Source organism: Stegodyphus dumicola, chromosome 12, assembly GCF_044657685.1.
Source record: "Stegodyphus dumicola isolate Sdum_Otavi_A_Nest chromosome 12, ASM4465768v1".
NCBI lineage: Eukaryota > Metazoa > Arthropoda > Arachnida > Araneae > Eresidae > Stegodyphus > Stegodyphus dumicola.
Genome location: NC_140779.1, coordinates 44,888,918 through 44,915,588, shown reverse-complemented (window position 1 = coordinate 44,915,588; position 26,671 = coordinate 44,888,918). Strand labels below are relative to the sequence as shown.

Here is a 26,671-nt window from a genome sequence, read left to right as displayed (position 1 = left end):
TATAAGGCACTCTCAAAGCAGCAAGCGAACCCAACTACGTCATCATCTCTTCTTCCGGTTTCAGCGGCGAGGAGCTGATGAGCCAGCCCTTTAGCCCTGGGTAAGGCTCCTCTAAACCTATATAGGAGCCTTAGCCCTGGGTGCGAATAGCATCGGCCAGGTCCATTCAGCACGCAGGCTGACGTCATGAACAACAGCGCCACACACCAGTTATTACTTCAGTTCATTTCACAACACCTACTATCACATGGCACATACAGGAAATATTACAGACCTTTGGTAATTGAAGTAGACTTTCTACGGAAATACAGTTTTCCTTGGCTAACTAACCTCGCTATCTTCCTTGCTTACAACGACTGAGAGATTGAGGAATTTTTAACTTTTTTACAAAGATTTAGTATTTTACATCTGGCAACACAAAGTTCCAAACAGAACGACAGTCGTCAACAGGGGGTTGTGCATTTGTATTTGTTTTTTAGCTTAAGAGTTAATTTTAACCCAAAAAAAATGGATTCCTTACTTAACCTTTTAAATACATATCCAGGACGTGATAGTGTTGTTCGTACCTTAAGTTACGTATCCTTGTATCTAAGCGGGCATAGCAGTGGAATCACTTCCCGTAAGTTAAAAACGATTAGCGATGAACTGAGTTACTGTAGGTTAATTCTGCGACTCTTCGATGATTTACCAATGCTTCGATTTACCTTAACTTATGGTTTAGGAAGAGAGGTTTGTGATATTATGTACTTGTTGCGTTTGTGAACGTCTTTATATTCAGTCCATAAATTCATGCGCATTTTTTTGTAAATTTTTAAATAATATAAAAAACACAATTTAACATTTTAATCAATTATATATATTATCTTCCATTACATACAATGTCTCGCCGTCTTACAGGCAGCTTTTTGATGCCATTGTTGTAGAAAGACTCTGGTTTTGATGCAAAAAAGAAGTTGAAAGTTCATTGTGTACATCCTGTTTAGAATTTAGTTTTTTTCCCAGTAAGAAATTTTGTAAGGCACAAAATAAGTGAAAATCACTTGGGGAACTATCTGGGGAGCAAGCAGGATGTGGCAAAAGCTCCCAATTAAATTCACTAATTTTTCGCAGCATTGTTCGAGCCATATGCGGTCTAGTGTTATCATGATGAAACAACACTTTCTTGTTATTCATTAATCGTGGGCGTTTTTTGATAAATTCTGAGTTTAGCCTGCAAAATTGTTCACTGTGAACGGAAGCACATCCGCAGAGAACCCGGTAAATGTAAACATCGCCAACTTTGGCGGTAATAGTTCAAACCTGGTAACTCATCGGATATATCCCTTGTTCGAAGTATGCAACCACTCCTTTTGCGTTTATTTTGTTGAATTATCACTGTCTTTGTTCGCATTTGCAGGTTTATATTATTCTTCTCTTATTTATTATTAGTTTTTCTGAATTCTTTAACAACGAATAAATAGAAATATTTTCGTAGATAGATGCCGGTTCTCGGTTCGGGATGAAAGGAGGGGTGAATGCTAATTTGTAACACGGCTGTTCACGTGTTCTTAATTATGAACAGCTCTAAGAACCATGAGGTTTCCAACGTCTAAAGTAATTTGTTTTCGTAGACCGCAAAAATGTGCATTTTAAATAATTAAGTAATGCTTTTATTTTTATTATTGGTTATTGTCATCAAAAATTCTGAGAATAAATTAATTTTTATGGCGTAAAATTTAAACAAGATAATATATTGTTAATGCTTTTCTAACAATAACCTTTCAGAGGATGGCAGGTGTGACATAAATAGATGATTAAATTGAAATAAAAAAAATATTGATTATCTAGGATGACAGAATAGTTTGATGCATCTCACCATGGTCATCAAAATTAGCGAACCACTGCTGCAGTAAGGAATATATTGTTTTCTGTGTTAACTGGAATTTAAGACAAATTTTTTTCGTATGTCACGTTTAACCGGTTAATTTCAGTATATTAATACTAATTTATATTTTTATATGAAGTTTTATTTCCGTTATAAATGCTCTTATGCAAAATATATTCTTTTCTGTGCTAACTTGAATTTAATACAATTTTCGTATATCACGTTTAACCGGTTAGTTTTACATCTACATGCTTATTATCTGTGAATTTTTACTACAATATGCTTAATACATTGTTTTATCTGCTAACTTGAATTTACATGCACTAAAAATCACGTTTACGGCTCGGATTATCGTCGATGAACCGCGAGCTTGGCGAGTAAAAATGCAACGGCGCCAACGGGTTCTTTCCCGAAGCGCCAACGGGTTCTTTGCGGATGAAAACCCCTGTAAACTTCTGAATTAATTGTTTGATTTGGTTCTAACAGTTCAAAACGTCCTGAATGGGGTTCAATCTCAAATGCTGCTTTTTCCAACTTTTAATTTTTAAACCATTTCTGGGCAGTCCTTACACTAATAGTGTGTTCAACATGTACACTATTAATTTTTATCACTGCAAACGTGGCAGATTCACCACATGAAAATAAAAAATGTGGCACACCACGTTTGTACTGATTATCTATAGTTATCTTCTATAGCTACTAAAATGCGTTTGATATTTATGAAAGTTGGTGATGAACTGAATAATATGTTAGTCAAACAATAACAAGTTTCAATATTGTATTGTGTTAGTAAATGTGTCATAGTGAATTCTACGCATACTCTTAATGCACACGAACTTATGGACTGACCTGATATTTGTAAACTTATTTCTCTCCAGTTGCTAGTACAGGAATTCTTTCTGTTATACCAATGTTTGTAAAGTGGATGATACATTGTTTATTGTTGAAAATTTTTAACTGTACTATTAGGCACTTAAAATTAAATGTTCTGTAATGCAAAATGACGATAGACCTGTTTCAGAATCAAATCATATGTGCAACTAAATTATCGTTTTAAAATCCATTCTCTTTTCGGATATAAGTTTATTGGCATATTTGTCGTAGAACCATGCGTTTGCTAAAGTTCAATGATTGGAAAAAAAAAGTGACATAATCTACTTAATTTTGATATTTCGTGTTTGATTTCATACTGGCACGGGAAGAGGCCAATCATTGGGCATGTTTGTGACTTCCACGAAACCAAACTATGAAATATATAGGATTATCAGCCTAAAATAGTGTATTCCCTGAGAACTGCCCCTAAAAATTGTATTTAGTAATTTTGAAAATATATATACAGTCGGAAAAATTTATAAATAAATAAATTTCTTGGTGGTCTTCATAATACTTGAATGCTTATTTCACAGTGAAGTTTAATATTACTATTTATAAATAAATAAATTTCTTGGTGGTCTTCATAATACTTGAATGCTTATTTCACAGTGAAGTTTAATATTACTGTAAGATTCATTCCCAGCCATTTTAAATACAATTATAAATTCTTCCGCGCTTTACTTAATGGAGTAGTTTTTGAAAAAAAAAAAAAAAAAAAGAAAGCCTCTTTCAAAGCTATAAAAATCTGAAAAAAAAAATAAAAAAATGAAGTATTGCTAGATACAGTTTTTTAAAAACTCATTTATAGAATTAATAGAACTCGTTAATTAATTAGAAAGGTATTTCAGTAATAATACTGATATTTATTTTATTTTTTTAATGCTAATTTTAGCTTTCTTATGCTTAATATGGTTTTCAGCTAGCCTGAACTTAATTATATCATGTTTAACAAGCTACATTTGACATACAGGTATGTAATATGTTTAATCCACTAATTTTTATCTATATTTAACATACACATGCTTAATACCACGCTATGCACCAAATATCATGTTGAAAATTCTAAATTTGACTTATGTATGTTTTGTTTTATTTCAAAATTTAACCTATTTCTAAAATCATTACCATTAGTGATCTTGATGACAAAAAATGCACTCTCGCATATGGGTTCTTTGCAGAAGTAAATCCGAATAAAGTTTGAATGTTCCAAAGAATACTTCATAGATTCTGCCGTTTTTTTACTTTCTTGTATGAAGTAAAAGAAGTATAGTAATCATGAAAAATTTTGGTTATCAGATTTCAACAGAAATATCCATTTTGACTATTTTTTTTTTTTTTTTTTTGTATGATGTCTGTACGTAAGTATAGGGAAAAAAAAAAAGAATCATTATTCCCAAATGGATTTTTTTCATGACATGTGTACATAGAGAGTGATGCTTGAAAGCTAAAGCAAAGGGACAAAAGAGAATTTGATAACTTAGCTGAAGTATTTATAGCTCTGAAATTCTTTGAATTCTGGTTAGTGATTGGGCAAGAGTTTCACTATGTGAATTATTGCAAATAAGTGATGCAGAGCAAAAGAGAATTATTAAATTTAAAGTATGAATTTAAAGATTTACTAGAACTGTTGCATGTGATGTTGCAAAATATTAAATGCTTCATTGTAAGAAAAGCAAACTGAAAGAGAAAAATTAAATATTTTAAACATTTTTTATTCAAAATAGTGCATGTGAATATGCACAAGAATAGAACAAATGCAGAACTTCTGAAGGCTATCCTTCATTGTGGAAATAATAATCATTTGGGAAAAAGAAATGTATTTAATGAAACAAAATTGAGTAAAGGAGATAATTCTTTAATTTCAAGAGGTGGGAAATTCAGCGTTTTACATACTGATATCTATTTCTCTTCTTTTTCTCAATGTAAAGATATAATTTTTTTTTCTTTACTTTGTAAACAAATATTTAAATGCCTCAATGCTTCTTATGTTCCTTAAAATCTCTGTTTTGTTTACTTAAAATTTAACCTTTATTCTCCTCCGCCTCCATACTGCAAACAGATTGTTCTTTGGTTCATATGTATGTGGTATTGTGTGCCATGTTTCTTCTGCTGAATTTCCTATTTTTCTGCATGTAAAACGTTTTTGAGATTCCATGGTCTCACTCTGCTATGGTACCCATGTTTAATTTAGCTGCTACAGAAGAATACAAATGTTGTCCAAAATACTTCTGTTTTAATTAATCTAAATGCTTATACAGTTATGTTCTAATTTCGCTTGACATGACATTGTGGCATTGTAGCAACAAATAATTTTTCCCCTCATTATTACAGACTCTATACAGTTCCTCTCACTTTAAATGTTTGAAATATACAAATTTTAAAAATTGGCAAGTATGCAATTTTCAACATTTCCTAGATTATTTAAGCTGACTTTCTACACGTAGGAAATTTTATTACAGACTGACAAGCAAGCCTGCCAGATGAGCAGGCTGCAGCCAAAGCAAACGTTCTATGTACCCCTGAAAAGCAAGTGTATAAAAACAGTTGAATATGAATGAAATCAGTTCATTCTCACCAAGCAACAATCAATTCAAAAAAAAAAAAAAAAAAAAAGGTTTGGCACAGGTTAATATGTATGATATGCAAATTAAATTAGTAATTTTGTTAATGACTGTTTTTCTTATTATACATATATGTATATTTTACCCCCTCCATATAATATATGTAAGATAAAAAATAGAAAAGCAAACTTCCAAATTTAGTTGGCTATAACCTCATTTTTTCTTTATTTAATTTTGGGACTTCCTTTCTCTATCTAAAAATAGCATCATAAGTCTGAACTGCATCATTCAAATTAATTATGTGATCTTACATAACCCTTAATACAGATATCCCATTCCCAATCAAAATAATTGTAAACCAAAACTTTTTGACTCCCTCCCATCTTCCTTTGCATTGTTAATGTGACACATTTTCACATTCACTTCAACTTTTGTGCTGCATGGATGCTTCGTTATGCTCACTTATATTGCAATAGTATCAATAATGTAAATGTTCTGAAATAGGCACGCTTGGAGTGCCAAGTGAATTGTGGCCATAAATGTGAATTTAAATAAATAGGAAATTTAATCCAGATTGACTACTACTTCTTCAAATTGGATGGATGTTCTAAGCAACAAGTATCTACGACATCAGTATTTCGGCACATCTACATCTCAGTGTTCTTACATCAGTGTTTCCAAAATTGTGCTTTTATTACATTTTTTAGTCGTACAGGGTTGGATTACAAGCTACTAACCTCAATGGAACATTTATTTCTCAGTTGGACTTTTATAAAATAAAGTACAAAGTCTGAAATCCGGGCATGTTGGCACTTTGCCGATTCTGGATTTGGGATTTTTCTGTATATTAGATCACTAGTAAGATAGCATGTAGAAATTATAAAATTAAAAGGAACTACTCTTATATGTGTCTTCAAGTCGCCAAATTTCTCGCCAAACATTTTTGGTGAGAAACTCCATGGTGCCATATTACTATCTAAATTTTTTGTCTACATTTCAGACTTTAAGCATAAAATGTCTCCAAAAACGCACATGCAAAAGCCATGTTTTGAACACACGATTTAAGCTAAAAATCTGAAACAAAAACAAAAAATTTAGATAGCAAATACGTAAAGTTTCTAACCAAAAATATTTGACAAGAATCCATGTACACAGCGATATGTTTTAACTTGAAAAAAATCTACGAATTGCACAATCTAGGCAGCGAAAGAATCTATGAACTACGTACACCTCCCTTTAATAAATTAACATAACAATAAATTTGAAAGAATACCATGTACAGAGCATTCTGTTTCAACTTTAAGAAACATCTATGAATTGCACAATCTAGGCAGCGAAAGAATCTACGAACTATGCACACCTAGCTTAATAAATTAACGTAACAACAATAAATTTCAAAGAATACAAAGTACACAGCATTCTGTTTCAACTTCTTTCAACTGTTTCAAAAAAACATCTACAAATTACACAATCTAGGCACTATGCACTAATCAACAAAATAAACTAAAATTTCAAACAATTCAAAAAACAACAATAATGATAGAAATTCATACTAAAAAAACAATGAACATAACATACTACAAAATAAAAACAAGAATAAAACAAAATGCACTTACCATCAATGAATGCTATTTCGAACAACAGAAATACCAATTTCATGTCGCCACGTAATCACTATCGTATTTATATGACAGCCAGACACACTATCCAAAAAATTCATACTATAGTTCACAAATAAATGTTCAAAACCTTCTTTTCCTAAATCCTTGTAACATTTCCAGTCATCCGAAAAAATAGTTGTACAAGGCTCAATCCACTCTTTAATACACTGCATCAGCGTTTCCTTAATTCTATCATGCGCAGCCACTAAAAATAATCTCCCAGACCCTCTTGCTACCACGTCTCTCATTGCAACATAGGATATTTCAAAACATGCATGATACGAATCAACGAGAAATTGAAACAATCCAGCAAAGGAGTATTCAACGTCAAAAGGGATGCCATACAACACGCAATCGCACCAAAAACCAGCACAGGATGCATATCGCCACATTTGGTGATCTTAGGGCGCTTATAAGAGTAAAGCCAATTAAAAATATGAAATCGTGATTTATGAAATAATGAAGTATTTATGATCTAAGGGATATCAAAATTAAAAAAAAAAAAAAAAAAAAAAGACTTAATATTTATTTGTTTACCATTTCTTTCAATGTAAGTTGTTTAAGTTGCTTCATTTTTTTGTGCTATTACTTTTTCTATAATTCTGTAGACAGACATAATCTCTTGTTCAGCTACATTGTTGATGTCTTGTAACTGCTGTGTTGAGAATTCTGACTAACTTGTCAATCGAAATTTTTTCATTTTCAGTAACTTCTCTGTCATTTTCTTCACTATCAGTAGTGGTATTTTCTGGATCTAGAACCATACTATGAGAATCATCAACAAAACCTATTTCTAGCATATGGGAAGAAATTTTTCCTCGTCAAAATTTTTTAACATATTTAACTTAAACCTGTAATCATTGCCAAGCGTAATGTCAACATAAAAGGCTAGCATACTCCATTATTATTCAATTACTAAAAAAAAATTGTTTAGACATTGCTTCATGAGTCATTGCTCAAGTTGTCATGTGTTGATAAACATGCGGCGATGAAAGGAAAGTATAATAAATAATGATTCCTCAGCTTGGCATCAGATCAATAATGTATCTATGTGGAATGTGAGATGTGTCCCAAGCACATACGCAGAAACAGAGTCAAATTATTGATGGTACAAATTTATGCTAAAATGATTGTTTCTTCAGTAACAAGGTATTTTATTTAGTGTCGAAGTGAAGTTAAGAATTGGGGTTCTCCAGATGTTTTATTATGCTCAGAGGAGGAATCAAATGTGCATGCGTAAAGCCTACGAGAACAGTGGTTTTAAGGTCTGGATTTTAGATCATTCCGGATAATGGACGTCTGGATTTCGGACTTTGTACTGTAGTATCTTCAAGTTCATCATTCTAAAAATTAGATATCATCAAGTATTCAAATATGATGTTCTGTCATTACGTATATATAATTATAACTACATGCACATAATATTTTCTTCATTGATATTTTCAGAATTATTATTCTCAGGTTTCATTATGCACTTAAAAAAGGGGGGGGAACCAGAAAATTGAAGGTACTTTTTGTCTGTTTGATTTTATATTGCTTTTGTTTTAGTAATGTTCTAATGCTTTGTTTCTGAACCTACAAAACATATTATGTATGTTTTATTGCTTAGTTATTATAGCTAATCACTCTTTATTTTCATGAAATATAAATCAAATTTCTGTATATTCCTTCTGTTGTAGTTAAATTTATAATATTAATCTTTCAGGAGCAAAGTTATTTTCTACGTTTATTAGGAATTTTAAAGAATGTTATAGATCAGTTCTATTACCCACTTGAACACATTGCTTGGGCGGCTGATAAACAACTAATTAAAACTAAGAGTTCTGCATTCCATGCTGTAGGAGCAGCTCTGTGGGCTGCATCTTCATACATTAATATTATAAGGTGAGACTAAATGTTATATGTTTATATTTATTTAAGAATTTTTGTTATTCAGTGTTAGTATTAGATCATATAAATATCTTTATTTTTCTCTTATTGCTACATTAAAAAAAATTAAAATTATATGAAGATTTCATGGAATATATTTAAAAGTAATTCAGTAGTAAAAATTTTACTTTTTATATATTTAAAAGTAATTCAGTACTAATCAATTTCTGCTAGAAAAATCTTATATTGAAGCACTGATTTTTATGCTAGTAGTTTTTACATGCTTTTAAATGTTTTACATGCTTTTAAATGCCTTGTATATATGCGTATATATAATGCTAAAAGTGCAAAATAAAGTGTGTAGTTTTTTCTTTTTTGGCAGAATAATAGAAATGGTTATAATTAACTCTAATTGTTATATAAAATGTAATTTTTACTAGCAAAAATATTTTTTATTCTCATTTATTATGAGAGTGTTTTGCTGTACAAATTCTATGAATTCTTTTTTTACGTATAGCGCAGATTAAATTGAATCGTTTAATTCCGTTACCATTTTTTTCACTGCATACCTCACACTATCATAAATTTCACAGAGGCAATTTTTCTGAAGAGTGCTTTTTACTTAACCTCTTAGGCATGGCTGAAATTTGTGTGGGGTTGTTTCTTTGTATGGCAAACTTTCATAAGAATTACATGTAAATGATACAGCATTACATTGTATGAAAAGCAACAATTCATACCTGACACTGGCATATCAAAAAGAAAACTAGATATTTTGTCCTTATACTGTTAACAACAATGTTACAACACATTGTAAAGACAAAAAAAGTGTGAAATACAACACATGAAAACACTCATACAATTCAAATGGTGACCCACTAGAATGAGCCACTATAGTAGTGAATCATGCCTTCCTATCTTATTAAAATCCACAACTGAATGATATTAATAAGAACTGTGGTTAGAGGAGACCTTGTGTTATCACAAAGTTGTTGTTTCATTTATCGCCAAATTGTTGTTTCGTTTATCACCAAGTTATTGTTTCATTTATGGTAACCTGAACCTGAGTAGTTGAATGTTCTGTAAATATACGTTTACCTAGAATTGGTTGCTCTTTTGACTTTTTAAGTGAAAATATATTGATGTGTACATGGACAAAGTCAAGGGAGTGCGTAATGTCAAGTTTGTGCAATTCTCTGATGTTTTTTTGAGTGAACATAGGTCGACATTTACATGGATAAAGTCAAGGTAGTGCGTAATGTCTAGTTTGTGCAATTCTGTGATTTTTTTTTCTTAAAGTGAAAATAGGTCAATGTGTATATGGATACTGACTTTGTGCAATTCTTATTATTTTGTAGCCAAAAAATTTTCCAGAAAATTGCCGCTACACAAAACCAAAATAACAAGTCAATGAATTGCACAAACTTGGTATCCATGTACTGCCAAAAATTGCCAATTTTCACCTAGGGGTATCCGTAAATATACTTTTACCAAAACTGCAACTGATGTGGATACAACTGCTGCCAATTAATGCGAAAATTATAGTTACAAATAGCAGCATATTTTTAGCATAACAAGGCAAGCATGATAGCATTACTCAAAAGGTTAAGATAGATTTCTTTTATATGCGTGTAAGAATACTGAAAATAGGATGAAGTGTCTTGCTTTAGGATCTTTGTCCTGCTTTATGTTTAAATAAGATTAAAATATGAAAATATGTCAAAATTTTTATTATACAATGTACTATTTTATCCTTTTAACTGAGATAATTATCAAAAATTCTTCACACATCACTGTTTATATGGTATTAACATAGCTGCCAACTCTTCTGGTGTCCCAGTTAGATCACCGAATCTCTTGTCTTTTTAACCTCCACTAAGCAAAACTCCCAAGGAAAAAGGTTACTCAGCAGTTAAATGAGATTTATTGAAATAATGAAACCTAAATAGTACACTTTCTATCTCACCCTCCTATAATCAGTATATAGTCAGCATAACTTATGCAGAAAAGTTTCAGCGTATGGTCGAACGTCAGAGGATACCGCAGTATGGAGGATATTTTTTACTCTTATTTTTGTGAATTTATGTGGTAATGCCAAAATACAGATTCTAGTTCAGATAATTTTAGAAAGTTTTTGGATCCTGTTAAGGAATTTGTTTGACTGATTAAATTATATTTGATCTGAATTATCTTAATCTGTTGTAAACGTGTGTAGAACTTTTTATGAAGATTTAAACAATGTTTAATTGGCTAATATTTACATTTAATTTTGTTTAATATCAATAATACATTACTAAATTTATCTCCGCAATAGTATGTAAATTAATTAATTTTATTTTCATTGTATTTGAAGGAACTTTAATAAATTAAAGTTTTTCTTCCATACTCAGTATCAAAATATAAGAAATTCACAATATCAAATTAGCAAAGAACATAAAATTTAGAATATCTAATTAAATATTAATGTATTTGATATCAGAATCTATACTATTAAAATATGTGTGTGTCTGTTTGTGGCATTATCTTCTCTGGAATGGTGGGAAGCTGAGTTTTGAGAGAGTTACCCCGGATTCTAAAAATTCGTGGGAAGCACTTTCAACCACTCTGATCGGTATATGACTTTAATCAGCTGAGATATTAATTAAAAACTGAAAATGCTAATTTTCACCTTAATTTTTCTGAGTGACAACAGTCTTGTGTGCTGGACATATAAATGGGTTAGAGTAGATTTAAGGGTACCCCTTGAATTATTGCTAAGTTGCTGTTTCATTTATGGCCAAGTTGTTATTTCATTTATGGTAACCTGAGTTGTTGAATGTTATGGAAACCCTATTATGGCATAATTGGTTGCGTGATTGCAGTCAATTTGAATGATGGGAAAAGATTTGGAAAGTGTGTATCGGATTTTAGATAAGAATGTGGTAAGATTAATTTGAAGTTTCTGTACGATTTGGGAGGAAATGGAGAAAATGATTAATTGACTGGTGTGTAAATGAAGGTTTACTTAGTAGCCGTTATTAAGTGTCCTCTTTGTAAGAAGGAAATGCATATGGTCGAACGTCGTAGTATATCAGGACTATGGAAGATATTTTTTACTCTTATTTTTTTGAACGTATGTGATGATGCCAGTATACAGATTCTAGTTTAGATAATTTTAGAAAGTTTTTGGATCCTGTTAAGGAATTTTGTTTGACTGAAGGCAGGAACGTTTCTAAATAATATATATTATTTAGTGGATATTTCCTTTGCGTAGTGCTAAGATTAATTCCCCTTTTTATGTTATTTCATTGTTTGGTTTAAAATGTAGTTTATTGAGATTATATATTTTTTGTTGGCTGCTCCTTTGACTTTTTAAGTGAAAATAGATCAATGTGTATATGGACAAAGTCAAGAGAGTGCGCAGTGCCTAGTTTGTGCAATTCTCTGATTTATTTTTATGTAAAAATAGGTCAATGTGCACATGGATACCGAGTTTGTGCAATAATTCCTTTTGTTATTTTGGCTCAAAAATAGCCGTTACACAAAGCCAAAATAACAAGTCAAAGAATTGCACAAACTCGGTGTCCATGTACCGCCAAAAAACCACCAATTATTGCCAAGGAGCACCCGTAAATATATTTTTACCAAAATACTTTATTTTGAAAAGTGTTGCCACTGCTCTCTTTCAAATCATAGAGTTTGTTATTAAAACAATTGTAAGTTTTTCAAAATATGAAATAAAATAGCATTGCCAAACATTAAATGTATTATTATCACATAAGGTCTTGTTCTGACATGGAAGAAACACATGATTGCATGCAACATCATTGTTTGTTGAAATTTTTTCATTAATGTGAGCCTTTTAAATAAATAACTGCTGTTGGCAACTTTTTTGTTTCAGTTTAAGATAATTGACATGGTGTGTTATTGCCACATTAATTCTTTTGTTGATATTGAGAAAAGTTGTTATATTTCATTAAATTTAAATCATGATGTTATACATATTAACCTTAAGTGTCTAAAGTTTTTGTTTTGTGGTTTGACAATAAAAAACAAATTATTTACGAATTGATTGTTGCTTGAAAAGAATGAACTGACTACATCCACATTGAAATGTTTTTATGCATTTTCTTTTCAGGTGTACATAAAACTTGTAAATTTTGCTTTGGTCACAGCTAGGAACTTTGTATACAGTACATTAAATTAATAGTTCATTTTATTTTAAGTTTCTTAGTGCATGGAACTTTTGAGTTCATTTAAAACAGTATAGCTACAAAAACCTCACAGAAACTCCTGATTTTTCAGATTTCAAGGTTGGCAGTTATGAATTTGTAATGTTTGAGAGAAGAATAAGATGGCTAAAATTTTATGCCAGCTATATCATTTTAAGTGATGGAGATTGTTCCAGCCACTCTATCAAATTTGTTCTTTCAGCATACCCATTCAAACGTGTGCATGAAAACAAACAAAGAAGTGCTTTATTAGAAAAGAGAGCAAAATTTAAGTTGTGCATATTGTTGTAATGTATCAGACTGAAAAACAGGAAAGATATAGATGGATGATTACATGACATAATATAAGCAGATTGGCTAGCTGTAGTTCGTCTACTGAGTGGATAATGATATAAAGTTTTAATAAACACATTTCTTTGGAGAGAGGAAGGGTTTTTTTATATTTAAATTGCATTATGTGTAATCAGAGTAATGTTTAGCAACAGTGTGAGAAAATTTTGATGTTCATATTGTTTTTTTATTTTTAAATGTTTTCTGGTGTATTTATTTTTGCATAGCATTCTTAATATTTTATTTTTTTAAAAATAATTAATGTTAAGTGTTATTGTATTTATTTATATAATTCTTCCCCATAGCTATTTTATTACTTATTTACTTGCATAATTTTATTTCCTCCTTGAATTCAGAAAATAGACATAAATGATTAGTTTTAGGGAAAGTTTGTATAAAACACTACAGAGGCTGAGAAACTGGGTTGTACCGTAATTCTGCCAATGACTGCTGATGGAAATTTTTTTTTTTTTCCTTAGTTTTCAAACAAGTGACAGTACCAAAAAGAATTCCTGATGCATTTTTTATGAGGGTCCAAGAAAAGACTGGTTATCATCTGAATTTGTGTAGAAGTGGCTCAAAGCTGATGAATGTTACTAAAAAAATAATTGTTTGGGGAAGTTCTACTGGTCTGTGAATAATCCAAAGTGGGGTACATATACTGTAGGAATTATGCAGAGTGATCTCTGGAGGTATTGCTAAGAAGTAGACTCACAGTCACTTGCGAATGGAGGATTATGTATTACATGAGTGCCATGTTTTCTCCTTGGTCACTGTGTCTGGAGAGCTCAACATCATAACTGCTTACGCACATTTTACATTACATTATCATAGCTTCCAACTAATTTTACATTATCATAGCTTCCAACTCTTCTGGCTTTTCATCACATCTTCCAGTTTTTAATTTTTAGTGTTTACACTAAGGAAAGTATTTCCCAGCAATAAATGAAATTTATGGAATGAATGAAACTTAAATTGTGCAAATTTTATTCCTCCAGCCCTAGTGATTTTCAAAATAATTTATCTTTTTGTTGTTTGACTTCTGAATTATAATTTATCTTGTTAAATTTTATTTCATCTGAACTGTATTTTTCCTTATTACATTTTATTGACATTTATCATATTGCATTCATTTTATCCAAGTTTCCTTAATCTACTGCAGACATTTATCGATTTTTATATGAAGATTAAACCGATGTTTAATCATTTAATATTTGCTTTATTATATTGTACATTACTAAGTTTATCCAGATAAATATTATGTGCCTTAATTTAATTTTCAGTATATTTAAATGTACTTTGATAAATAGTACTTTATTACTCTGTATGGGATTTTCTCAGCATAAAAATTTAAGGAAATTGTAAAATAAATTTAGCCAAATAGCTTAAAATTTAGAATATGTAATGAAACTTATGTATCATGCATCTGAATTGTGTTACAAATGATTCAGTAACATGAATCATATATTATAAAGTGAATTTAAATCAGTTTGGAGCTCCTTTGAAATGGCATCACAAAACAACATGAAAACCTCCCAATTTTGCCTGTTTTTCTCACAAAATATCTCCCAGTTTTTCAGGTTTCATAGATAATAGCTATGCATTATATTATACTGTACTATATTATATTATATAATTTATGGTCAGCAGTTTATAATTATTTTTATTGTAGGGGTACATGATAAAAAAAGTTTGGAAATCTCTGAAATAGAAGATGTAAAAAAAGGAATGAAATGATTGAACACTGTTCCTACTACAATTCCAGGGAAATTTTATTTTGTTCTTTGGTTCCAGAACTATTCTTTGGCTTCTTAGTTTTTCAGTGAATAAACCATTTAAAGATTATTTTTATAAGATTTACAACATGTTGAGTGCTTGGAAATTTTAACCAGAAATGGGAAAGTTCTGCAATTTTCTACCAAATTGATGATCCATAAAATTTTGGTTATGTAGGTTTTCATTCATGAATAAATGAGAATAAGGAATATTATAAGAAAAGACTTAAATATCTAGTGTTCTTGATGGATTTGAGAATTATTTTTGAGGGACAGTGGAGGAAATGACAATGGTTATAGTATGATAAAGGTGGAAATAGATGGTAGAGGTAGCAGTTCTGATGTCACTATAAAAGATAAGGTACTGATATTAAAGATTTGAATTATGGTGTAAATTATGGTGCTATATATGAAGCATGATTAATCAGGGACTACATATCAAATCGAATTGTTGTCATATTGTGTGCAATCTTGACATCTAAGTAAAGCCAACTTTCATGCCATGTAATGTATTGTAATGTGTATAAATATCTTTGTTACTATTCTTGTCTTGTAATGCATATAGAATTAATTCACATAACTAAAATACAGTTGTTGTTGGTATACATCTTCTTTGAATTATGTCCAAATTAGTATACATACTGTTTCGAAAAGAAATTTTTTGTTTAGTAAACAATATTTATTTGGAATACGATTCAAGTTTAATGATTTATGAGCACACTACACTTGTTTACCTCTTCCGAGACATTTCTGCAACTGCCCAACTTAATATATGTACTATTTTGATGTGAAAATTTTTGTTTGGTATATGATATATGTTTGGATTATGGTTCAAGTTCGATCAATCATGACTGCACACATTACTCTTGTGTACCTTTTCGAAGATAGTGTTACAATTCCCCATGCGTATTAGTATACCTTTTTCTATTATTTCTTAAATAACCCATGCCATAATATTAAATTTTCTAGTGAATTTATGTTTCTTTGCATAATTTTTTGTAAATTCGTTAACTATGAGTTTTAGGAAAGTTAATGATAAGGGTTGAGCAAGGAAGAAAATTATTAGGATCACCATTGAAGTGGAAAAAGAGATTGTTCAAAAGTATGAAGATTGTATCCATATATGCTTCTTAGCTCTTACATACTGTATGCTGAGTGAGATGGTGTCAAAAATGCTGTGAAAAATGATGGTGCTGTGAAAAACAAAAATATTACTAAATCCAGCTAATATTGCAAAGAGGATGAAATCAATTACCAAACATAGATCACAGACATTAGAATATGTTGAAAAATTTTATGTATATGTTACCGGCAAAGTTTTGAAATTCGGCATTCTATAGAATGCCTGGTCATTGTATATAATGCCTAAACTAGCTGGCAGTGTATGAAACATTTTATATTTCACACATTTCCTAGGCATTCTCTAGAATACCAAAACTGACAAAGTATAAAATACATCTCAGTATCTCTCTCAAAGTATGAAATACATAATAGAAAGCTTCCAAATAATGGGAAAAGTTCGGACTAATTAAATTATGCAAGAAAAAGAGCCTGTTTAAAAAAGAAAAAAAACATGGATGAGATTATAGTTGATAGTGGATTTAACCAATCATGATAAAAGGCTCATCAGTGGTAATGTCACTGAACAATGGTAGTTCGATCCAAGGTTTGAATCGTATGAATGGGCTGCCTGCATGGGTGTTTTCATGGTTTCCGCCATGTGTAACGTGTATACGAGCCAGTCTCTTAGAAATTACTCTACGAAGGCATCTCTTTCCTTAGGCTAATAACCCTCAAGCCTTTGCCGTAATCACGTCAACCAACCAACATGATGAAAACATGCTTACCGAAAAAATTTCCATTTCTGATACCTGTTGTGTGTGATTAAAGGAAATGAATGATGTACTTCCATGCAAGAAGTATTGTGGAAAAATTTATACCTTCTGTGGCCATGCTAGTAAAGATGATGAAATGGATATTTTGTGCATCTTTTGTTTCAAAACTAAAAATCCTATTGAAGATAAAATAATTTTTAAAATCAATCTGGAAATACAAGCCCCCCCCCCAAAAAAAAAGTGAAAAGGATTCAGGGGAAAAAAAAAAAAAAAAATTCTCACTGCTTCTTTGGGAGCTGCTGTGTGAGTTTCTATTCCTGACATCGACAAGAGGGGAAGTGATTCACGCAATTTATTGGCAGTTTATTGTGATAAAGGATGGTTTCTACCGACTAAAAACTTTTGAAAGAATTTTAAAACATGTGTATGCAAGATCACAATTCCCTTTATGCCACAAAAACTTGCTTAGAATTGAAGATATTCCTGACCATGAAATTCCTCTCTGGTCATTTGCAAATACTCAGTCCTGTGGAAGGGACCTAGTATTCGTCAAATGTATGTGTAAAACAAGGTGCCAAAATATAAAACGTCTTAGTATAAAAAATGCAATGAAATGTAATTCTAAATGTCATTCAAGCCTATCATGTTGCAACTTTAATTTGTTTGTACAACTTTAATTTTTCTTTACATCTTTTGAATAAATTTTTCTTAATTGAACTCTTTATTATTTTTTTAGAATAACATTTGCATTTTTGAGAAATGCACGTCATTTGTATAATAACCTTATCAGAACCTTTTTTCATACTTTGTCTAAATAGCATATGTTGTTCAATAGAATGCCTAGGTATTATATACAGTGCCTAGGGAAAGTATGTAATAGTTCTCATATTTCATACTTTGCCTAAAAAGTCTGGCATTATATACAATGCTTAGGCATTCTATAAAATGCAGGTATTTCATACTTTGCTGGAAACATATACAGTTGTATACCTTTTACAGTATCATATGCAGTGCTTCATTTATGTACAGTATATGTACAGTATATATTTTACCACTGCATTTGTGTTTTAATTCGAAACAGTGTTATCATAATTTATAAAAGCAGATTAGTTACTTTCTCTTTTATTTCTTACTGAAAAAGTTTGCTGCATATCCAAGCATCAATATTTTTATTAGTCGGTGGTGATGGCGATAAGGAGCGTGCCTTGCGCCCTCTGATAAAATGTGGCAACCCTAGAGGAGAAGCTTCTTACGAGTAGGAGGAGAGGAAACAGGCCGGCTGTCAGGGAGTATGCATGAAGTTCTGAAATAAAGCTAAATTTTTACTGTGCACTATGTCTAGTTAATATTTATATTAATGCAGTCTGTGTCACATAATCTGTGATATGGAATGCGAGACCAACATATAGGTAACAATATGATAGGAATCACCATAAGTCCAAAGAGGCTTCGTCCCTGAAGGACTATTGTTTTCATTTTGCGATTTTACGTTGAATCACTATAAATGTCTGTTTCACTTTTCAAACTGTTGCCACCAAATGTTAGAGTCCTACATTATATTTGAAGAAATTAAATAATGAAAAATCTGCATAAATGTATGTATATTTCTTGCATTGTGATAAAACAACAATACATAGAGGCATCGAATTTTGAATGACGTAATCCGCCTACGAATATAGGCATGTGTACAGACCGAATTTAAAATTTGGAATTTGTTTTATTATTGATTTCATATTTTGTAAAACTTTATTGAATTTTTGAGTAACAAACTCAACGATTTGAAAGCGAGCGATGGCAACACTCTACGGCGGGGTGAAAAAATCTTTTTATCATCTCCAGTGGGCGCTGAACTGTGTATCAAAAATTCTAAAGATATGCTCATTTTAAAATTATTTTGCGACATTGCTGTTGAAGTGAATTTTATAGTTTAAGTGCGAAGAACATGATATTTAATAAATAAAAGAAACACACAAAACGTTAAAAAAAAGCCCCTTTGGACGTAATTTAAAATCTGAAACCCTTCAGATTAAAAAAAAAATTAATTTAATTTTTCATTAAAATATGTAGTTGTGTATTTGTAGAATTATAGTATTAAAAAAAATTAACTTCATACCTAAGTATTTTTTTCTTGAAGTCTTTTGTATCTGGCCCTGATTTTGAAAACTCATTCGTGATATTGATTATAGGTCACTTATAATGATGTCATTTCTACAGAAGAAAACACATGGCTTAAAAAATGTAACGTAAGTATATTGAACATAATTATTGTCAAGATATAAATATTATAAAATTCTGTAATGTACAGATAATTTTTAAATTACATAATTTATAGTAGGTGGTAATTTAAAATTTGTTATGTAGTTTATGCTCTTTTTAATCTAGGCTTTTGTGGTTTCTTAACTATTCTATAAAATTACAAATAACTGTTTATCAAGTTTAGATTATAAAATCTATTATTCAGTATTAAATGCTTTGTTCGCATATTCAAAGAAGTGCATCTAATGTGCTGCAGAAATTTACAGATCCTTATTTCTCAGAACTAAGCGTAACAGCAACCTTATTTTGGCTTAAATTTTCAACCTTATCGATTTGGAGGATGATCAGACACAGGTCCCTGTTTTTCAGTAAAAAAAGCATTCAGACTTCTTTTTGTTACCAAAGATAATGTATCTGTGTCTGATCATTTTGAAAATTAATAAGAGATTTATTCAAAATGTACAGCAAAATGAAGTTGCTGTTTTCCCTAATTTTCAGTGTGCTCCAGTTTGTTATCTACATTTGTTTTTCAGAATCAGTATATTTGAATTGAACTTAAAATGGAGCAATACAGAATCAAAATTATCTGATTTCTGAATTTTTCAGTAGAATATACAAATAAATCAGTACTAAAGCACAGCTTTACAACACCCAGTAAATTTTTATGATAATTTTATATAATCTATACTATTCAAAATTTTTATTATGTTTAATTTGTTTGTTTTAAGCTTCAAAGCAGATTATTCCTTCTCTTAAATCTGTAAAATGTCTACAAATATTGTAACAAAAATTGCTTCGTTAATTTTTTATTATTTTCCTTTTAATGGGGTCTAATTTAATTACATAAAAAATGTTATTTGATTCTTCTAAGTATGTATCTTGCTTTTGGCACAGCTTTGAAGACTCAAGGTTAGCTATTTTCATTATAGTCTGGTGTAATTTATTTTCATCCATCACATAGAAAATTGAGTGGCATATAGGTTCAGACCCGAAATTGCCACTACATTATTTGAACTTTTTGAGTCTTTTTCACAAAATGATTTCAGCATGATGTAGAAAAATCCTCTTGTTCATTGTTTGATAAGGAAATCTAGAATTATTTTAATGCTACTCAGGTAATGATTATTATTAAATATTTCATAGTCCCCAAAACTTGGTACTGGATAACCCGGCAGTTCAGATAACTCGTCCACACCCTGGCAGAGCAAAAAAAAATCCCACGTGCAGATATCTTCAAGGTTATTGCCCATGCCAGTGTGTACTCCTCTTCCCTCATTCCTGTGTCTTGTATCATACTCCCACTCCTCTACTATGTGATTGGTGCCAGCACACGCTCAGCCATTCAATCTACATGCAGCCTTTGCCAGGTTTAGTTAATTTCTTAACTGCATTGCATAACTGGATGTGAGTGACTGTATTGTATTGTTCAGAGCTATTTCAAAGTTAGTGGGTGCGGACAGTATTATGCGATGGCATCTTCCATTAAAAGAAAACAAGTGAACTTGTGTATAGAGCAAAAGTTGGGGGTATTAAAGAGATTGGATAAGGGAGAAAGTGTCAGTGGAGGACTTGGAAGTCGAAAAAGTACAATCGGAGACTGGAAGAAGTGGACAGAAATCAAGTCGTGGTGTGTTAGATAATACATATAGAAACGTTGAAAGAAAGGAAAAGTATGAAGTAATTGTTGTTTAATGAGCTAAATGAGGCACTTTACATTTGATTTTGCTAAACAAGAGAGAAGGGCACGCCAGTTAGTGGGCCATTCTTCCATGAGAAAGCCGTGAAATTTTATGAAGAATAAAATTAAAAAAAAAAAAAAAAAGATCCTAAATTTGTTGCAAGCAGTGGTGTTGGCTTGATCACAAGAAAAAATGATACAGAATGTGACAGCTTAGTATTTGGGGGGTAAAACTCTATGGGGACACAGAGGGTATGTCTCAGTTTAAGGAAAACTTTCAGAAATTTATATTTACGAAGGTTTGACCAGAGAGCAGTTGTACAGTTGCAATGAAACAGGATTAAATTATAGCTGTTACCAGAGAAAAGTCTTACTTTCAAGGAATGAATTCAAACAAAGCAGTATTGACGGATGTGGTGTGTTTTGTGTTATGAAAGCCCTAATATTGGTATCTCGAATTTTTTGGGAGTAGTTTTTAGGTGGGAATTTTATTAGTAGCTTGACTCATCTTTACTTAGACCTGCTCGGATTTTTTGCTGTCGCATTTTAGTCTCATTCCTGTTTATTTTCAATAATTGTGTAGATATTTTTCGTGTATGTATATATTATGGCTTATTCTTCTTTATTGTTAATATTAATCATAGTTAATTTTTTTATTATTAATTTTCCATAAATGTCGCGGAGAGGTCTAACTCTTTCCGAAGCGCTAAAAGTGTTTCATGAATTACCGTCGGATTACAGCCCAAATATTTCCATTAAAATTTGCTGTGTTCCCTCTGTGCCATGAAAGCGTCAGAGATAACTTTGAAGAGGTGACTTCCTTCAAGACCTGGAGATACTCCCAGGCATAAAGTAAAGGTTTCCGGGGAAAAACGCTACAGTAGTGTTGAACACATACCGGTGAAGGGTACGCATAGATGATGTGCACATTGTAGCACAAAGCAGAAGCCGTGCAAAACCTGCAAAGTTGGTTTGTGCTTCCATCAAAAAGGTGTGACTTGCTTTGAACAATTTCACGAAGCTAAGAAATAGGAAAATTTATAAATATTTTTGTATATAGTAAGATGTGTATATAGATATTTATCTCAATTATCCGTATATATTCAAGAATAATGTGTATATCCAGGAAACCATGTATACAGCCATAATACAGAGTTTTTCATTCTTATACAAACTCTTCTACTCATTTTCGTGCTTCACTGCAATGCTCGCTTAGTCTCACTTTTAAAAGCTCTGGCAGCGCAGTGTTCCACCTCATGGAACACCCACAGAATTAAAATGGTAAGTGCAATTTTTACAAAATTTTACCTGTATACTCCTTTAGGACTAAATAGACTGCATACAACTTTTTTTGTTGAAATTCCGACGTTAACGTATAGTGCACCGCAAAGGATTAAAATGTAGTGTCATACAAAAATTGAAGAAACCACGTGCCTTTAAACACATTGAAATGGATAAACTTTCCGTTTGATACCTAAACCAGTTGAATGCCTGGATGATCTGTACAATTTTCAAAGATTGATTCTATGAAGTATTTGTTTCATTAGTTGAGCAGTTTTTAAAATCTAAAAATCTGCCAAGGAAAGCTATTCTAACTTTGTACCCAGACACAGAAGTGTTAAAAGATCGGGACGCATGAGCAATATTTTTACCATTTATGCCAACCAGTGGACCAAGGTGTTTTGGTTAGTTTCAAGAGAAAATATAGGCACAAGGTATAACCTCCTTTCTTTCTACAAACCATGATGATCAAGATTTTATCCAGAGCGTAAAAGAAAATTAAGCTATTGGATATTGTTGGATGGGTGGCGAATGCCTGGAATGAGTTTGAGTCATTAATACTAGTTCATTCCTGGTGAAAACTCCTTGATCACGAGGCAAATGAGTTCATTGAACATGATCATGCAGAAAATGTAAACTTACTTGTCCTTATGAAAAGAGTTCCTCGATGTGCAGAAGCCGATGAAAATGATGTCAGTGATTCCAGAATGGTACTGAGGAAGACATTATGTCTGATGCAGAAATTATTGCTGTCATAGTTAATGAAGAAATGCTGGAAAATAATGAACACGTTGAAGACTCCACCATACAAGCCCCTTAAATATTATGTAGTGACTGACTAAAAGCTGTTGAAACCACCCTTCAGTATTTTGAAGGTGTGTCATAATAGACTTACTATTCCTTTGTTGTCTTCATGATGAAGCAGCAAAATGCTGAACGCAGTGCTGAAAACAATAGGATGTTACGCATTTCTTTAAAAAAATGTAGCTAGTTTTTGCTAAGTCAGCTAGTGGATTTTCATTATAGACAGCTCTATGCCTTCATAAAATATTTTTCTGAGGTCTGTCTTATCAGGTAAATTACTCTACAGTGTGTATTGGTTAATTTTCATTAGTGAAGGTATTCTAGGCATGTATAAAAGTACATACTTTTCTTTGTTTAAGAGTATTTGAGCAATTTAAATTACAGTATTGCATTCTTTGTAAACTGCTGTATTCTGAAGCAGCCAATTCATACAAGTACTGTATTTTCTGAGAAAACACTCATACTTATTCTTTTTTAAAACCTTTCCCTATAACCCGGCATTTTCACAAACTTGGCCACACTTCAGTCCACAGTTGGCTGAGTTTTCGGGATTCTACTGTAGTATGTTTTCAGGTGATGATTATTATTAAAGATTCCATGGTAGTATGTTTATTCAAAATCCTATCTATTCTGAAAAAATTACCAATTTTAGCATTATCTTAACAGCTTCATATTATCACAGAACTTTTTCCATTCTAGACAGAAGAGAGATGTATGTTGCTATTGCATTCTTTTATTGTAGCTGATTTGAAAGCATTTTTGCTATTATTGCTAAAATGCATGAAATCTGATTTATCAGTTGAGATAAAGTTTGTAATGGAATTTTTTTTAATAACTCCTGTGTTCCATTCCTAATTTTAGTCCCTTTGTTATAAATTTTAACTGGCTCTGTTTAAAATGATGTTAGTAATCCAGCTGGTGCACTGAACATACCCCCCTTTTTTTAGCTTTAAAAAAGAATACACTGCTAGCCATTAAAATTGCTATATTATGAAGGAAGCACACAACGCGTATGAAATTTGGATGAAAGGTTGAACATTATGTAATATGCTAATGGTCACATTACAGGCAGAAGTAATGACACCTAGAAGCAATGTAAAAAAGCAGATTGATATGTGAGTTTTTCATTCAGAAATTTAATTTTTTCTTGCTTTATGTGTTGGAGTCATGGTATGCTTCATGTAAAAAGACAGAACTTGTACTATCATGTCTCGTGTAGAATTAAATCATAAAAAAGGTTATCGGATGAAGAATAATCATTTAAAAACAAAATTTTGAAATTTAATTTTGGTCATATTACAATTTATTTTATGAAATACAAAGGTAAAACATATATACTAATGAAAATGTTCAAAATACTTACAAAACATTTATTAGAAATTAAGCTTAATATGATAAACTTCAAAACAAAGTTCAAGGCAAAGGTCCTACCTCGCAATCTTTGCACAAAATTCTCATTTCTGTGTAAATTTTTTTGCCAGCTTATTTTTTTTGTAGCAATAAACAGCACGCTGTCTATGAGGCTCTTTCTTGATGGGATTTAGGAAGTATATGGCTAGCAAAATTTTGAGCATTTAGTCTCATGGGATTGAGAGTTGAAGTACATCTGGCAGGGTAAACACTGGATTTTACATCTGAATACTTCCGAATTGAATGCTTAGCTCAATAATTTGCAAATGAAACTATGGGATTGCCAAGTAAAGGAAATAAAGCAGGAGCTGGTGGGCTATTTTGTACCTCTGTCAAACGTCTTGAATAGAAAATGTATCTTCAGATTTATCACTATCCGCAGAGGAATCCGAGAAATTCTCATCAGTTTCACTATAACTATTTGCAGTATACATGAAATCAGAGTCAGAACTGTTATCAGTGTCAGAAATGTTGTCAGGAATGTGGGTTATATCATTCGCGAAACACTTTCTGCCAGACATCTTTGAGCTTTGAAAAGAGTGCACAAAATGGTGCAAAACATGTTTGTGTATTTCGCGGAGCAACAAACGCCATCTGTTAACCCAGATCCGAATAAACAATTAAACATCACAGAGAGCTGAAATGAAACAATGAATGAGAAAAGAGTGGTTTGCACAGTTAAATAGACAGATAAAATGCATCCCTGTGGAAATCGGGGTTGTGTAAATTTTGCTACTTCTACGTTGCCTGTGGAAATCACGGGATATGCAGCAAGAAGGTTAAAATTCATATGGTATCAGCCAAGTCTTTTAATATAAACCTAAATGAATGATTGCTTTCATTTTGACCGAATGAAGATTCAGGTTGAATGTTGTGGATCAAATGAAGATTCACACTGAATATGTTGTTATCAAACTAAGTATACTGACACCAATAGAGAAATTATGGGAAAAGACATCTGGTGCTTCTTCATCCTAGGAAAAGATTTTAGAAGTGGGTTTTGTTTCTTCAGTAATTCTAAATCGGATAACAAAGTAATTGCGTGATCCACAATTTCTTCTCTAGCTATATAGTCAATATTTAAAATATTTGCAATGCACAGTAATTTTTTTTTAAATAAAGACATTTAATTTATGTCACACATAATTGAAATTATCATTAAGGCTACTAAATTTTCTTAATTTTTTTCACTTCTGTTTAAGGACTGGTTGAAACACTACTATTTATGTATGTAATTTTATATTTTTTGTGCTGCCTACCTTAAAAACGTTAACTGTGTTAGGGGGATACTTTCCAAAGCCGTCATTTTGAAGAATAAAATATTAGCTTACTCTCCAGTGCTGCCTTAACCCATTAACCACCAAAACTACAAGGAATGTTTCTTTTTCATGAAAATCATAACAAATATTAAATTAAGCATTTATAACATAAATTTAGATTGAAAATAAAAAAAATGCTCTTACCAGTGGAAAAAGCGAGTGTTGCATTCGCGCAGCGTCAGCGGAATTAAGAGTACGGATGTTTAGTGAGTAGGATTGTACTCGTGTGATGTTTTTTTGAGTGGAGCGCAGGATTACTTTTTAGCTGTATAACGTTTTATAAATCTACAAATCACTTTACTTATAATTAATTTAATATTAAAGTATGCATTGTATTTCTTTTACAAATACAGATTATTTCAATTGAAAGATTCAAGCATGAAAATCTTGATTACAATCATGATGTAAAGCTAGATTACATACTTTGCATCTATAAACAGTCTGGCTATGGTACTCTTTACAACAAAGTCTTTTGTTAACAACGGTCTTTACGATAAAATGTCTACCATCTCTATGCAATGGTTTTTGAATGCTGAATTTACTAGGTCTTTCTGTTGCTGATCTATTTCTGGCTAATTCTACACTCTCAATAGGAGTTTTCAAAAGGAATAATGCATTCTCGCATCTGAAATCTAAAAGAGACTATATTTCCAGTAGTAAAAAGTGGTGATATTTAGTAAGTTTAGATATGGTATGTCCTCATATAATTTATAAGTATTGTCAATTTGACTATTGTCAAATGCAAGTTCTGCTTCATATTCCTGTACTGCAAACGTGATATCGATTCTCGTACAACAGGAACAGAAATGCCCTTATCAAAAGACCAATGCATTTTTTTTTTGAGGTAAAGAATATCCTGTAAACAATAATATTCCAATAAATCTTCTCATATAGGCTTCAGATGCAATAAATTATGAGTTTTTTTTTTTTTTTTTTTTTGCCCT

The 26,671-nt window shown here is 31.4% G+C and overlaps 1 protein-coding gene across 1 annotated transcript in view; it reads left to right on the top strand.

Annotated features, from left to right (window-relative positions):
* The first annotated feature begins 408 nt into the window (after positions 1–408).
* The window catches only part of Pex11c (peroxisomal biogenesis factor 11c), a 51,228-nt gene continuing 24,965 nt past the window's right edge, over positions 409–26,671 (top strand). The window contains exons 1-3 of the mRNA XM_035357760.2: positions 409–729; positions 8,665–8,843; positions 19,166–19,222. Of these exons, the coding sequence (XP_035213651.1) occupies positions 508–729; positions 8,665–8,843; positions 19,166–19,222 (458 nt within the window). The 5' untranslated portion in view covers positions 409–507. The remainder of the gene's footprint in view (positions 730–8,664; positions 8,844–19,165; positions 19,223–26,671) is intronic.